This window comes from Eublepharis macularius, chromosome 11 (genome assembly GCF_028583425.1).
Source record: "Eublepharis macularius isolate TG4126 chromosome 11, MPM_Emac_v1.0, whole genome shotgun sequence".
NCBI classification, from domain to species: Eukaryota; Metazoa; Chordata; class Lepidosauria; order Squamata; family Eublepharidae; genus Eublepharis; species Eublepharis macularius.
In genome coordinates, this window is record NC_072800.1 from 51,355,731 (window position 1) to 51,371,930 (window position 16,200).

Below are 16,200 nucleotides of genomic sequence, written 5' to 3' on the forward strand. Positions count from 1 at the left end.
TGGCCTTCAATACATAATAATGACACACACAGGAAATGCACCATTATTTATACATGTGATGTGCTGTAAATTGCTTCCATCATCAGAATTAATTGTAGTGATTATTAATGCAATGTTATGAACTGTCAGGACTGCTGTATGTAATTACAGTTGTGCAAATGGTTCATTACCTGCCTAATGAATTTGGCATATATACACATGTAAACCACTGTTTTTGTTAACATAATGAAGGACATTTTTATTTATTTATTTGTTTAATTTTTGTGAAACCACTAGTGTGGAACTGGATCAGCCTATGTTATGAAGTTTAAGCATCCACTGTGAAAAACCTTTAACTGTGTGATTTATATACTCTACAACAGATGTACATTTAATTTCTTTCTCTGAAAACTTCAAAAGAAGCAAAGAACAGCAGAACCAACATCGTGCCAAAAGTTACTTGACTTCCCACCCTGGTTCTTACTTTAGTGTTTGTCTCTAGATAGTTGTAGAGGACATTAACACAGATGGTGAGATCTCCCACATTAAAAGGATATCTTCGATTCCATCCTTGAGGTCCAAACTTGCGTCTTCCACCAACACAGGTGTGAAAGTAGCAGAGGGAAAAGAAGATACTTTTAAACTCCTGCTCCCTGGCACACAATTCAAGTGTATCCTATTAAACAAAGAAATATGAACAAAATTTGTATCAAATCACCAAGAGCCTACATCTGTGGCTTCCTTATGAGGATTAATTGCTATTCTCATATGTTGGCAGGTAAACTATAAAAAGCAGAATCTATTTATATATTCAGTTCTGCAGATACTGCTTAAATTGAATTTAATGCAATTGTTACCATAGCAAGGAAATTATCTGTGCATAATGGCATATGCTTCTACACTACATCTTACATGTAACTGGCAGTGTAACAATAAATTAGTCTAAAACTGCAAATAATTCAAGGCAACATTTTATATTCTTGGAGATATCACACATAACAGAAAATGCATATACATTAGGCCTGTCTAACTTATGATCTACTAAGCTAATGGTAGCCCACCAGCTATGTATAGGCTTGATGAACCTATTTTTCTGCTAGTGTGTGCCTGTAAAAGAAGAAGAGCTGTCAAGCATCTGGCAGACCATAATACATAGCTGGTGTGGTGCTTTTGGCATAGTGCACCACAAATTGTGCAGGCCTGATGTGCATTATGTGTGTGTCCAGGTCTCCCCCAAGCAACTGGTGGGAGACAGAGGTGTAACGGAATGTTCATCCATGTCTCATTAAGGCTTCCAACTGTTCAGATTAAAGGTTTTATCTTATATTCTGAGAAGTGTCCAGACCTTGAAGTGAGACCTGAAAACAGCTTTCACTCCTTTTAGAGAAACTGTCAGTACAAAATAATATATACAGTTCTTCTTCCAGTACTCTCCCCACCAGGATACAGAGATTCCTCTTAAGAATTTAACTATTTCTTTTACTAAAATAAACTCTAGTCTTTTTAATAACACAAGATATCAAAATATAAATGCTTATTAAGATAAAACCTACAAAGATGGAACAGATAAAGGCAACAAGAATTAAGTCTCCTACCATTTCTCATTAAATAAAAGTTTAAATCAATCAGATTTACTATGAAATGCATTGTGGTTCACATACCAGACATTACAAAAGTAAATTTCTCAACCTAGATCTTCATGAGATTTCTTTCAGCCAAACCCCTGATCTGTTATCTGGGTTAATATTTTTATATGTATCTTATGCAGAAATATAAGATCTTTTTCATGTGACAGCATAGATAAACAATGATTAGTTTGAGATTTAATTAATTATTCATATTTTAAATCATATGACATTCTACCTAGCCAAAAAGTGATAATATGTCTAGCTGCAAGATAAGAATCATACATCAGTAAAGATGACAGGAAAACTGAGCACATCATCATTCGTCCATTCTAACAATTGGAGAACATTTATCTGATAGTCTCCATCGTCACTATTTTTAATTGGCTATCAAAGATGAAGGAACACCTGTGTAGTTATACAATGTGTTAGAAAAAAAACTACAGTAAAGTTCATACAGAGTTCACTAGAATACATGTGAATCACGAAGTATAATGTGCCCTAATCCACATTTCCAAGACAGGAGTGTGGGGAACTTACTGGGATGCACATAAGCACCTCTCATCCCCGTGCAATGACATCACTTCTGGCATGACCCAGAAGCAACAGCATTATGCTAAGAATCAGCCAAAAACAGTGTTTTGCTGTGATTGGTGGGCAGAAGCAATGGTTGGCAGGAGATTGCCTACTCTAAGTGGGCATCTGTCAAGGCTCTATGTGTGTCATGCAGGGCTTTTTTTCTGGGAAAAGAGGTGGTGGAACTCAGAGCGGAACTACAAGTGACAAAAGGCACAGATTGGACACTTGTCAGCTTCCCTCAAGTTTTGATGGGAAATGTAGGCATCCTGGTCTTGCAGCTTGGCTCTCTGACTGCTGCCCAATGGACTTTTCAACTGTCACTTGTCCAACATTCCGCCAGACTGCCTACATTTCCCATCAAAACTTGAGGGAAGCTGACAAGTGTCCAATCTGTGCCTTTCGTCACTTGTAGTTGCACTCTCAGTGATGGAACTCAGGAGCGCACAATGATGTCACTTTGGGTCAGCTGGAACAAAGGGTTTTTTTTTTAAGTTTAAGTCGCCCTTGGCAAAAATGGTCACATGGCCAGTGGCCCCACTGAGCGGTGCAGAGGGCAATCTAAACTCCCCTCTGTCTGGAGATCAGGGGGCGGGGCCACCAGCCATGTGACCATTTTCAAGAGGTGCTCGAACTCCGTTCCACTGTGTTCCTGCTGAAAAAAAGCCCTGGTGTTATGTGTAGTCAAGTTGCTTCCAATTTATGGCAACCCTATGAATTAACATCCTATCATTAACAGCCTTGATTAAGTCTTGCAAATTGAAGGCTGTGGCTTCCCATTTACTGAGCCAATTCATCTCATGTTGGGTCTTCCTCTTTTCCTACTGCCTGTACATTAGAACATATGAAGTGCGGAACACACAGGTCTGCTGCACACATCAGCTGCCCAATCAATACTCTCCTGGCAAAATAAAACAGCCCATTTACTATGAAGTTGCACATCTGGCTTTTAGCAGACTATATTGGGAAAAGAAGATGTGGATAACAGTATGAATGCATATTGTTACTTTGATCATTTGTTCAACATCACACTACACAAGGAAACTATTCTAAAGCAATGGCTCCGCAGTTTGCACCTCTGATAGTCAGTTGCAGAGTGATTTACGACATGGCAACTATTTTATCTCCCACTGGTGTGTGGGCATAGTCCATGGTACACATCTGTGTGTGTGTGTGGGGGGGGGGGTCATAATGTATTATTCTGGTTAACTGTAGCAATATACATGACAGGATAAGACCCTCTGTGGTACATGAAATGTGGTTTTGCACTTAAACACCTACTGATTCTACATTCAGTACCCAATGGCCCAGGCAGGGTAAACATTTTCCCCAGAATTTTGGAAGAAACAGAAAACTGTTGGTGCACAACTTATCCTGACCTGGTCAAAATTGTACAGAGCAGCATGAAGATTTGCTAAAATTCCAGTTGGCGGTTCATTAATAATTTTAATAGAGTTTTCTAATATCCCTTGAGGTATGATGTGTTCTTCAGGAGTTGGAGCTGGTTCAGCACTAATAAAAACACGGTAGTCTGAGTGACTTTGTTTGCTGTAGTCCTCCAACAGTTTTTCTAAGGTCCCCAGCCATTTGACTACAAGGTGTATATTCTGTTTGAGAGAATGAAACGTTTTCACTATAAGAACAAGTTTATCATTTTAAAATGACAAGTTCTAATTATATCATTGTCCTTCATTGTTGCACAGTTGCATGACAACAATGAACAGGCAACACTCCAACTATCACTTCATTCTAAAATAATTACAAGAACAGAGAAGAGTTAAGATTGTACTAGAAAGCTTTTGTTTAAATATCTATTACATTACCAAGGCCTCCATTATCCATAGGAGGTATTAGGAAATTGGATTTTGCAAAGCATTTGAATATATAAATTATGTCTCCAGAGCACTGAGAATGTTCAATAGAAATTATTTATTTATTTATAATTCCCCTTTCTCATAGAGACTCGGAGTGGATTACATAATATAAGACATTACAATCAATGAGATAAGGATACATCTATTAAAAATGTAAGAAATGCAGGGTTGCAGAAATCTGGAACAAAGCATAAGTATTAAACATGACATTTTAAACAATGTAAGAAATGGTATTACCTAAGTAGAAATATAATGGTTTAATATAATGGTTTATTAGGAATATCAGCACAGAGAGCTGAAATATTTTCTCCCTCCCACGAATGCATGTCCTTTACAGGATCCTCAGCAATGAAGGATACTGCAAACATGGCACAGTAACACTCCCACTTGTAACTCCATTCTCAGAGACATTTTTGGATGAAGCATCATCTTCCATTCCCAAAGCAGCCATTTTGGAAGAATGAGGAAGCCATAGCAACAGCCAATTAAGGCAGGTAGCATTAATTTTTGTGCTTTTTAAGACTTGTTAAGGTAAATGAAAAGTTACAAATGCCAGAAACACTCCATACAACTCTGTAATGCTGGGTGAAGCTTTCTTCTCTCAGAATTGCATAGAACTTATGTGGATCATTTATAGTACTGACAGATATTTCACCGGTTGAGCATGCATGGCATGAGCCATTTCACTGAGCACATAAAGAGGACCCATCACGCCATTTAACACTTACTTGGAGAATAACCCAGTGCCCGTACTTGGCAGCTTTCCTTAATGCCTCTTCTGCAACAATTTCTTGTCCTTGTCCTAAAGAGATGTTATAAAATTTTCCAGAGTCGATTGTGAAGCCAAGTTTTTTGCCTGCAAGTGAAACAGTGGGGCAAACAAAGGGAGGGCATGGAAGGAGGAAAAAAAGATAATGCCCCATTAATTTCACTATCACTGGGACAATACACATGCATTTTTCTGAAGCACTTGACTCAAGTCAACACTATTTCAACAAGCAAAATTGCGAGCTCTCAACAGCAGTCTTACTGCTGGTATTAGGGGGGGAAAGCTTACAGAAATCTGCTCCCTTGGTTTTAAGATAATGAACCTTTTGACATTTTGATAGATGCTAGGTATTGTTACTGAGCTTTATAAACTCATACAGGGGGTGCAAACCATTTCCCTTGTGGAAAAAAGGGAGCAACATGTGGTAGCTATCACATCAGTTTTTTAACTGATTGGTTCAGTGGGTAAATGCGCAAGCTTCTCACCTTGTGAGGCCTGAGTTTAAATTGAGCACAGTCAGGTCACAGCTGTATTAACCTGGTATTCTCAGCAGAGTCGGTGGGGAATAGTAATCCTAAGTACAATGCGACAGTTTCTTACACAATTGAATATAGTTTGTATAATGACCATTATTTAGTCACAGGGGGCACAAGATTACATGAGCATGGAGAAAATTGCCCTCTGGCCCTCATCTAGTCAAAAGGTAAGAAACAGCACAAAAGAGCCTGCATTATGCCAAGCAGAGGAATGTTCAATCTAAAAATTTCTTCACGCTGTAGTGCTAATAGCCGCACACTTTTTATCCATCTTTCCATAGTGAATGAAGGGTTACAGCAGAGGGGAAGAAATCTTTAAAACTTAACTCTTATTGAGGAAAACAATTCCAAATTTAAATCTGCTTTATTCTTTATAATGAGTATTTGTGGGATTTTTGTGAGCTTAACATGTATTAATTAAAGACCAACTCTCGCCCTGTCTAAGTCAAAGCACAAACCCCCATTGTTACCAATCACAGCTTATGCATTAAGAAAGGTTTTATGTACTCTGCAAATCAGTAACAGGGGAAAAAAACTACCAGAGAGACTTCTTGCTACCATAGCCGTGTTAGAATTCCTCCCAAAAAGCCTGTAAATGTAAAATGTTAAGTCCAAGGCTCTCACTATTAAACCAGCTCTCCCTCTCTTTTCCAACACCCACCAATATAAATGCCCTCCAACTTTCTCTATCCAACACTAAAGTTCTTCATCAACCCACTCAAGTCCCTGCCAAACATTCTGCAAAAGGAGATAAGCTCAAGGACATTGTTGCCCAAATAGGCGGTCTCCTAATTAGGTGGGAGAATTAGCTTAAAAGAGACAAGCGAGATGGGGTAACTGGGATTCTCCCCTATATTTACAGGAATTATTCCCTTAGAGAACTCTCAAATAAGCCAGGAGATATTTAACCGGAGAGGGTTTTTTTTTTAAATTAAAAGAGAAATAAAAGGGCAAATGTACAGAGAACCACACGTAGCATACATACAAGGCTAACTAAGAAAATCAGGGAGGAAAGGGGGAGAAACTAGTTTCAGGAAGACAATAGTTAATAGTCTCAAAGGTAGACATTCACAGAGGTGGCAGCAAAACGACCAATGTTTCACAAGGAGAAGAAGCCCAAATGGATTTGGGTATGCATGGACAGATCGACACACACATATTCACTGGTGGCTAGGGAGTCCAGATATAGGGTGAAATGCTCCCTGGAGCAAGCTGATGTCTTCACTCCCAAAACAATAACTTGATGGCTGTCTCTGGAGGCGGACAATGGAGTTGGGAGAGGCTTAATGGGTCTATCTGATGTGGACTATAAGTGAAAACGGTGCTTGATGACCCTTTGAGTACCAGATGAGAAAAGCTACCTGGTTTGCTGAACAGTTTGCGTGTTGCTTGATTAGGGTAAATAGATGAGAGGAAGTAAGGTCAGGCATTGACGAGATGAGCCAGGAGTGCCTTGAGAGCTTCATTGTCCTAAGTCATGCATCTCTCTAGGGCATGTGGGGGAGTTTAGTCAGCCAGCTGCTCTGACATTCCTTTTAAATATTTTTCCAGGCCCTTTTACCTGGCTGGTATATTCCACTGTCTTACACTTATGCTATATGAGGAAGTGGGTTTATGATTTCATATCTATTAACTGTCCCTCAGCGGGAGGAGGGGCCTGACTGCTAACAATATGTATTTGGACAGAACTGCATATATTACTCATCTGCACCTCCTTCATTTGCATAATACATTTATTTTATTTTACTTATACTCCACCTTCCTCCACAATGGGGACCCAAGGTGGCTTAAATAATTCTCGTCTTTTCCATTTTATCCCCACAAAAACTGTGTGAGTTAGGTTAGGCAGAAAGTGTGTGACTGGCCCTAGGTCATCCAGCAAGCTTCCATGGCAGAGTAGAGATTCAAAGCAGGGACTTTCTGATCCTAGTCCAACACTCTAACCAACGTGGATTTTGACTCCTTCCCCCAGAATTTGGAAGGCTGAATATTCACAGGTCCAAGTTTCCAAATAAGTCTGATAATTCTTAATGAATGAAATAAGCTCACCAAGCATCTCCAAGTCTTTAAGAGGGTCAATTCCAGGAGAGAGAATGAAAAATACTGCAGTGGCTGGGCTGCTTTCTTCATAGGATTTAGCCAAGTCTATCCTAGTTTCAGTTACATACTTAGAGCCTAGCTTTTCTTCCACAAAGTTCCTATAGAAAAATAAAAGACATAAGGTCAATGTACAAAGAAATGGTAGAATTAGAACCTAGCACATATACAATTCTTGGACTTCAGTAAGACCTATTTGTTTCATTAACTAGATGTCTCAGCCGAGCAGTCACTTTACATGGAAGTGAGCAGAGTGCCAACGTGTGAATTTTCAAGGGTGCGCCTATAACTGCGATGGTAGGTGTCAGTACATGCCTCCGTGTAAGTCTCTCTGTGTGTAAAATCTAGTGTGTCTAAAACTGGGGAATATGGTTGTGAACTGGAGATAAGGCCAGTGGGAGCAGGCTAAGCTGGTGTTTAGCCTCATGGTGCCATCAGTTTTTTCCCCAGAGTCCAAATACCATTTTCTATAATCTCCTAAAATATCCTTTCAGCTACATTCGACCACTTTACATGGATTAAAAACTGAGCTAAAATTTTGGGCAGCGGCCTGAAAATGAAACACCTCCACTTACCTGTTTGGTATACCCATAAAAACAGAAGTCACATATCTAAAACGCAATTGCAGCTCAGCGCCAAAGGGTGAAGGGGAGCTGGGGCGGGGGGAGGCAACAAACATACACAAGACAACCATGATGGAGTTAAAAGAGGCCACAACTTTATTGATTTACAGCTCGTGGAGCATTGATGGGGCATAAGGCACAGATCCGAGCATCAGCTGACCTGCCTGCCAGCTGATGATCCCCCGCCCCTTCAGAACCTTGCTGAGTGGAGGAAACCATGGGATGACAGTTAGTGGGATACACATGGGTGTACATCCCTGTGTGGATCCCCTGCCACCTGGGAGTGAGGCAGATCTGACAGCCCCTGAGCTGGGCATGCACCTGCCGTGTCACACTCCCCAGACCTCTTAAAGGGGTCCCCATAATAGGAAAACTGTGCTCACGGACCCTGTCCCCCCCCCAAACAGATCAGTGCCCAATGACCAAACCGCCTGCTCTACTCCAAAGTTGTGACAGAAGGGAGGGCTGGGTGGGATGCTGGTCACAAGCCAAGTGCCGAGGGGCAGGGCTTGCCTCTCCTTACGAGGGCTGGCAGTGGATGTGAGAGGAAACTGCACCTCCCAGGTCCACAGCCCTCTCCCCCACTCCTCACCACCCAGGTCAGCCTGCTCCAATTGGTTGGCCTCCGCATTTGAATCTGGGCAGCACGAGTTGCCCTGCCTAGGGCACAGGGAGCCTCCCGCCACTCAACATGGCAGCCGCCTTGTGCCCTGCTCCCTCCTGCACAGTCCGCAACTGAGTCCCCCAGTTAAGTCTGGGGGCCAGCATTTCACACAAACAAGTTGAGTGCTTGTATCACCACTTTAAACCAAAGTACAAAAGCTGCTCTCATGTAATGGCCCCTCTGTATGGTGCATTTTTATGCAGCTTGCCCCACACCACTGCAAACTACCCCAAAAAAGCGTTGCTGGAACTGATGGGCCCATGTGACAATCAGCTAAATATGAATGAATCCCATTGTGAAGCAGACCTGGTATAGCCATAAGCTCATATAAACCTAGCCCAGCTTATACAGCAACTGACTCACCTTGGGGAGACTCATCATAAGGAGAAGCCACAGGTAGGGCACCTGTTCTACACGTGCCAGGTCCTAAATGCAATCCCTGGCATCTCCACTTAAACCTTCAAGCAACAGGTGCTGGGAAAGACCTTTCTCTGCCTAGCCCTTGCAAGTTATAGTGGACAAAACTGGGCTAGATGAATCAATGGACTGAGGGCAGCTACTACATCTACTCCTAGGTATCACACACATGTTTCACGCTACTTGTTTTTATGGCATACCATTTCAATTGACATTTGACAGAGAATGCAGATTGTTTGAAATAAAGAAGCAAAGGACTACTAAGAAAACTTGTGGTATTACGATTAGAATGGTCAGACTAGGATTATGGAGGCCTGGGTTCAAATCTTCATTCTGCCGTGAAGCTCACTGGATGACCATGGGCCAGTCATTCCCTCTCTCAACCTCACCTATAGAGTTGTTTGTTATGAGGACAAATTGGCAAATGGGGAGCCATGTATGCTGCCCTGAGCTCTCTGAAGGAAGGATGGGATAAAAATGTGCTATCTAGTTGCATACAATGTCAAATGGTATACCTGAGAGCGTAGGTCATCCGATCTGGGCGTAGAGCTCTTAGTATGATGAGCTTCTGAAAAGAACTTTTGCTTTTCCACTCCTGAGGAAGTTTTTCCTTTTCTGGGCATTCAGAGTCCACCCATTTTTTCCATCTCTTAGCAGAACCTTCTATATCTCTATCTAATCCTCGGAATTCATCCATTAGGGCAATGGCCTGTAATATTTCAATAACACACTCTGGTTACTGGCTCATAAGCCTGATGACGCAGAATGAAGTTGTAATGAGATGGCCAAGTGCTGAAGTGGTACAATGGACTGTACCACTGCACTGAAGAATGGCATTTTTCAAGGTTCCCTTATGTCACTAGTCCCCTGGAAGTGGAAATGAGTTAAGCAAGTGAAGGGGTAAGCAGCAACCTTTTCCCCTGATGTTCTAATTTTTAATTTGCAGAGAGTGTTACCTAGGGGGATATTACAATGTGTTCTCTAATCTGCAGTCTGATGTGATACCACCCATACATCTACCTCATTCTAATGTATGTGCAGATCACACAAATACTACTAGTATTAGGAGACAAATAAATGGTTGTGATAGTACCAATTATTTTTTCTAATCACTCACATTATGCAATGTAGCAAAATGTTTAGGATTGTTTAAGTCTCAGAACCACCAATTCTTACTGATTTATTGACAGTAGTCAAGTGTGGGGATGAATTCGTGCTTTAACGGGAATAAAATGCAAGCATAAATGGATCTCATGGAGAATTAACAAAAGGTTATACTGAAATCCCTCCACCAAAATTTTGACAATTGATGCAAGAGCACAAATTTCTTGCAGTAGAGAAAACAGACATTCAGTATCAACCACTTAACCATAATTTACTGCATAACCATGATTCACATGAGCGCACATAACGTTACAGGGAAACTTCTTCTGCCAATTCTTTCTAGAGTAGATCTTTTCATTTGGTTGGCTTTTACCTTATTTTTAAAAACAGAATATTTGGCACATTTGAAAACTAGGAAAATGAGTGCAGCAAAAAGCAAAGCTAAAGGGGTAGTTGCCCGTAAATTAAATCTATTCAGATATATCTGTTACTACTGTTTTCATTATCCAGAACTATGATAAAATATCTGGAAAAAGGTTTGGACTAGAGATGGGCACGAACCAAAATACGAACCAAAATTCATGACGAACCAGGTCAGTTTGTGGTTCGTGAACCAGCGGTTCATCAGATCCCATTTCTGATGAACGGCCACGAACTTTAGGCTGGTTCATTTGGTTCGTTTTTTGGTTTGTCACTGCAGACAGCCTGGTGCCAACCAATCAGTTTCCTAGGCAACAGGGGATGGACTTCTTGCAGACCTGCTGGCCTGGAAGTGACCTTCTGCTGACCCGGAAGTGACCATTTTATGACCTGGTTGTGACGTTTTCACGAACTGAACGAACCGGGGGCAGGTTCGTGAAAGTTCATGGTTCGTGAAATTTGACGAACTACATGGTTCATTTTTTTCCAATTTGTGCCCATCTCTAGTTTGGACTTACCCTAATGGCACTCCATGACCGAGTAGTTAAGAAGTCCACAGGACTTTTATAATTGTGTTCAACTGTGAATCGCAGCAAGAAGTTCAGTTCAGTGAGTTCTATCTCTTTATTTCTCAAAAGAATCTAGAAAGTGAACAAAATGAATCCAGTTACCAACCCAGTCAATTTCCTTAAGTAGCTGTGTTTATAAAATTTCATGGCTGAATATTTTCAATCTATCACCAAAGGCAGGGGTGGGCAAATTGCAGCCCGCGGGCCACATGTGGCCCGCTACAGAGTTTTTTGTGGCTCGCCAAGACAGTCAGAAAAATCCACCTTGAACCGAGCTATAGATGATATGAAATTAGCACAATAAATAAATTGAATAAAACTACCACTATTTTATTTAATTTATATTTATTGATTTTATGATACAATTTATACCTTTTCTGAAATGCAAAGTTAACTAATGAATGCAATCATTTTAAAAGGTGCGGCCCTCCGCTAACCTCCGCTCCCACAAAGTGGCCCCCGAGCCAAAACAATTGCCCACCCCTGACCAAAGGGAAAGACACTAGCACAACAAAAGGGAGTAGTCCCATTTCGTAGCCCTACATGACAACTTCTCCCTCTAGACAGCTGTCCATAGGCAACTTGTTCTTGTCAACGTCTAGGATTATGGACAAGGTCTAGCCTGGCTGTGAAGGGCAAAGCTGGGAGCCACTGTACCTATTTTCCTCCTCACTTGGGCCAGCAAAGAGGAGCACAGGCACAACAGCACTGGCTTTACCCTATCCTATGTCAGCAGTGCCCGTGTTCAGCTTCACCAGCCCTACAGAGCCCAGTTAGTAAAGAGAAGCACAGGCACAGTGGGGCCTGGCTTTGCCCTATCCTAGGCCAGTGGCACTCATATTCCTCCTTGGCAGGCCCCACCATGCCCAGGCCAGCTACAAAGAGGACAGACACAGCAGCACTTGAGTTTGCCCTGTGCCAACTGATATACAGTGTGTCTGGATAGGAGAAGAATGGCAGTGCCTGCCTTTGTCCTGTTGGCTCAACTAGGATGTGGCCAACAAGGAGAGCAGTTGTGCCTCCTTTCTCTCCAGCTGGCTCTTTGGTACTTCATGAGATGAGGGATGTGTGGTGGCAGGAGGGGCATGGCACTTTCCAGGGCTGTTTTGGCCTCCCAGTCTCCTCCTGACCTACCCTAAATGTTGCCCAAGCACACTCTTAGCCATATAAAGTAATTTGAAAGCTCTACTCATTTGCTTGACCTACCCTTGGCCATGATTAGTTTTCATAGTCCCTGGAATGATAAGGAAGGAAATTCTCTTGGAAATTCTCTTCAATTGGAACTGGGGCCTGGAGGAATTAGTGATCAGGACTTGCCAATCCAGTCTGCCCCCCATTTATCATGCACTGTCATGTCTTCTCTTTGGCCCTTGCAAATGTACTCACAGTGTACTAACATGACTCCCAAGTCTGAAATGCTACAAATAATAATAAGACATTAGTGGCATTCTCACCTGAAAGGTTGTCTGGATCAGAAAGATCAGCTTGTCTTTTTCAAAAAGTCCTTGGCCTACATAAAGGAAGGTGAAGTATGTAATAGCTTCTATCAGGTTGGAGATACGCCCCTGGATATCCTCTGATGCCTCTGCTTGCTCAATGGCTTTATGAAAAACAGTGTTGAAAGCCTAAAAGGACATAGAATCCGTTTATCTCACTTGTCAGAATTTCCTTTTGGTGAGAAAATATTACAGGCAGCTGGTTCTAGGTTTCTAAAGCAAGGGCATAACAATCCAAAATAACACTGACCTATTGGGAAAGATGGTGGCCGTTGCCCTACAGTAGCCACCACAATCTGCACACTGCTCTGCTCCAGTTGGAGTTTGATGGTACATGGAGATTACAACTGTACAGTAAGTGAGAAATTGTACAGCCTTGCTTCTTTAAACATACATGAAACTATACTACACAAGAACATGGAATGCAAAAAAAGTGTTGATATATTTTGCTAACTGCTGCATTCTGTTCCCATAGTGTTTTGTTCATTCTGTACTAACCAATAACAGAAGAAGTCAATTATTAATAATGCAACCTCATTATTTAGTAGCAGACATACAGGACCTCAGAGCTGCTGATGTAATGTTGTTCCTACCTAAATTCCTTTCTAATGCACTTTTTCCTTTAAAGTTGAAGACCAATCATTAAAGAAGGTAGTATGATAACAATGTTGTTGTCCATGGTATACATATTCATTTGCTTCCCCCCTCCAGTTCTCTGATCAAACAGATTTTGCAAGTTTTAAAAATATGACCAAAAAGCAGTGAAACCTGTTTGACTAGAGCCAATGGTGGCAAGGGGACAGAAATGATGCTCTTAATATTAGCAGCAATAGCTCCAACATACTATTTTCTGGGGATAAACAACCAACCGTCTCCAGCCTGTCTCATGAATCCCTTGGCACTATGCTTCTTTTATTTAGTAGCAGAATAAGAAAAGGAAGAACCTTCAATGAAAACTGATACATGGGGTTGATTTTGCTCAGATCATGAATGACAAAGTAAAGAAGGGATGCTCTTGCAGCTGCTGGCCTGTAGCGTTCTCTGGCTTCATCAATATTAACTTCATTTTCTTTGGCTTCTATTACCTGTAGGATAATGCATACAAAAATAAAGCAAGGAAACCATCGTCATTATATCAGAAATAACTGACAGTTCAATTCTCAAAGTGGCCCACTGGCATTCTTTCCAAAGGAACTTTATCCAGGACAACACTTATCAACATCCATTTGTGGCAAATTTGACCTAACCCCTCCCCCCTCTCAAACCTGTACAATGGAATATAGCCTTTAAAAACCTGGCATTAGTGGGAAATACACAACAGTGATTTAAGGGGAAATAAACCGTTCTGATGAAGATGTAAAATGGGGCACTTTTACAAGGAGAAACATTGCTTCCAGTTTGTACCAAGAACAGAACAGCAGAGATGAAACTGCTGGCACAACAGGTCAGTTAGCTGAGAACAGTAGAACAGCAGCTACCGATGCTACAAGACAACGTAGTAAGCAACTAAGATTTTTGTGAGTGGTCTTCTTTAAGTTTATTGATTCCTTCAGGATGTCATAGTGAGAACAGCAGTCAAAAGCTACAGCTTGAATTTCTTGCTGGTACTAGTGAAGAAAGAAAAAATTTCCATTCTAGTATTCTCTCTAGTACTCTAGTAACTCCAAGCTTTGTTGTTATAGGCTTTGACCTGGGAACAAATTGTAATTTTTATTAATTATTTTGTTGTTTGTTTTGTAATGATTTTATATTATCTGGTCCTAGGTTTAGAATTGCCAAGGTGAGAGATCAGAAAAATAGGAGCCAGTCTAAATTGTTGTGAGGATTTGTGTGTGCCTGTATGAGAGTTTTTAAAAAAATGTGCCTCAGTTTTAGAGATGTGAGGTGTCATTGAAGACAGTTCAAAAGCTTCAGTTAGTAGAAGGGTATAACTCTGCTTAGGATGGCACTAGCTGTAAGTCCTAGCTGTTCCTTGGCATACCTCCATTAGAGAATCATTTACTTGTGAGAGGTGAGGGAGGTAGCTACTAGAAGGAAGGCCTTCTCTCTGGTGGAACTTCGTCCGTGGAACTCCCTCTTCACAGAGATTTGCCTGGTGCTAGTTTGATCACTGTTGGGCACCCAGTGAAAACATTGCTTTACTCTCAGGGTTTTCTTTTAAAAAATTGCTTTCTTTTTCACTTTTGTATTTTATTTGCTTATTGTTATTGTTGTTGTTGTTGTTGTTATTATAAGGAGCCCCATGGTGCAGAGTGATAAGCTGCAGTACTGCAGCCTAGCTCTGCTCACAACCTGAGTTTGAACCTGGCGGAAGCTGGGTTCAAGTAGCCGGCTCAAGGTTGACTCAGCCTTCCATCCTTCCGAGGTTGGTAAAATGAGTACCCAGGTTCCTGGAGGTAAAGTGTAGATGACTGGGGAAGGCAATGGCAAACCACCCTGTAAAAAGTCTGCCAAGAAAATGTCGTGATGCGATGTCCCCCATGGGTCAGTAATGACCCGGTGCTTGCATAGGGGACTACCTTTACCTTTTACTATTACTATTACTATTATTATTAGTAGTAGTAGTAGTAAAATACCTGCTAGGTTTATGGTTGTCAGGATCAGTTTGTCATTATTGATGGCTTCATTCTTTACTACTGATTGTTTTTATGTCTTTATTCTAAGCAGCCCTAGCCTGAGTGTAGGCTGGAAATTGTTTAAATAAATAGTTTAATGATACTGTATTTCCCTAACAAAAATATAATCCTATTTGTATCGAATGGGTACAACTAAACAAACACTCCAACTACTTTCCTGACAAAGAAAGAAAATGAAACCTGACATAAACAAGATGTCATGAAAAATAAAATCTGAAGCTCCAGAGTTCTCAGTTCCGAGGGAGGCAAATCCTCTTTCTAATTCCAGAACACTGAAGCGCCATCTTTCTCTTCACAAGCAGCCTGCTGTTTGTCCTCAAATTCCTCTCTGAGGGTTGAGGGAGCCTCACAAAAAAAATGTAGCATAGGATGTGGAAGGGGCTGCAGTGATAATGGGGCATCAAGTAAAATCACTGCTGTCTCCCTGTTCCATTGAGGAGGGAGAGGAAAGCAATTTTGCTTATTCCTCAGAACCACTACAGTACCCCACCCTTATCCAGTTCTAAGGCACATTCTGCTTACAAGTCTCTCCTGATCCTCAGAGAGAGAGGGTTAAATGAAAGGCTGCTTGGGGAAGGGGAAGGCATGAAAAATCTGCTCCTTTTGTGAACTCTTCCACTGGATCCACCCATTATTTTATTTCAAAAGATTTTCATTGTAATTCACACCTGAAGACAACGGGGGAGATTAACTTAATTGAATAAATGGAAAGAAAATAAAAGGTTTTCCAGTGGTTATGGGGTATATAATCCTAAAACCTCCAGTAAACATCAGAAAAAATCTTAAAAGAAGTAAGCAAAATTGTTAGCGTGCAT

General features: G+C 41.2%; 1 protein-coding gene across 1 annotated transcript in view; it reads right to left on the reverse strand.

Moving 5' to 3' along the window:
- The window catches only part of DNAH11 (dynein axonemal heavy chain 11), a 226,382-nt gene that overhangs the window by 16,566 nt on the left and 193,616 nt on the right, over window positions 1-16,200 (reverse strand). The window contains exons 66-73 of the mRNA XM_054991090.1: window positions 13,694-13,834; window positions 12,708-12,878; window positions 11,203-11,325; window positions 9,676-9,869; window positions 7,409-7,557; window positions 4,783-4,910; window positions 3,560-3,787; window positions 464-655 (exon numbers count right to left, since the gene is read on the reverse strand). Coding sequence (XP_054847065.1) covers window positions 464-655; window positions 3,560-3,787; window positions 4,783-4,910; window positions 7,409-7,557; window positions 9,676-9,869; window positions 11,203-11,325; window positions 12,708-12,878; window positions 13,694-13,834 — 1,326 coding nt within the window. The remainder of the gene's footprint in view (window positions 1-463; window positions 656-3,559; window positions 3,788-4,782; window positions 4,911-7,408; window positions 7,558-9,675; window positions 9,870-11,202; window positions 11,326-12,707; window positions 12,879-13,693; window positions 13,835-16,200) is intronic.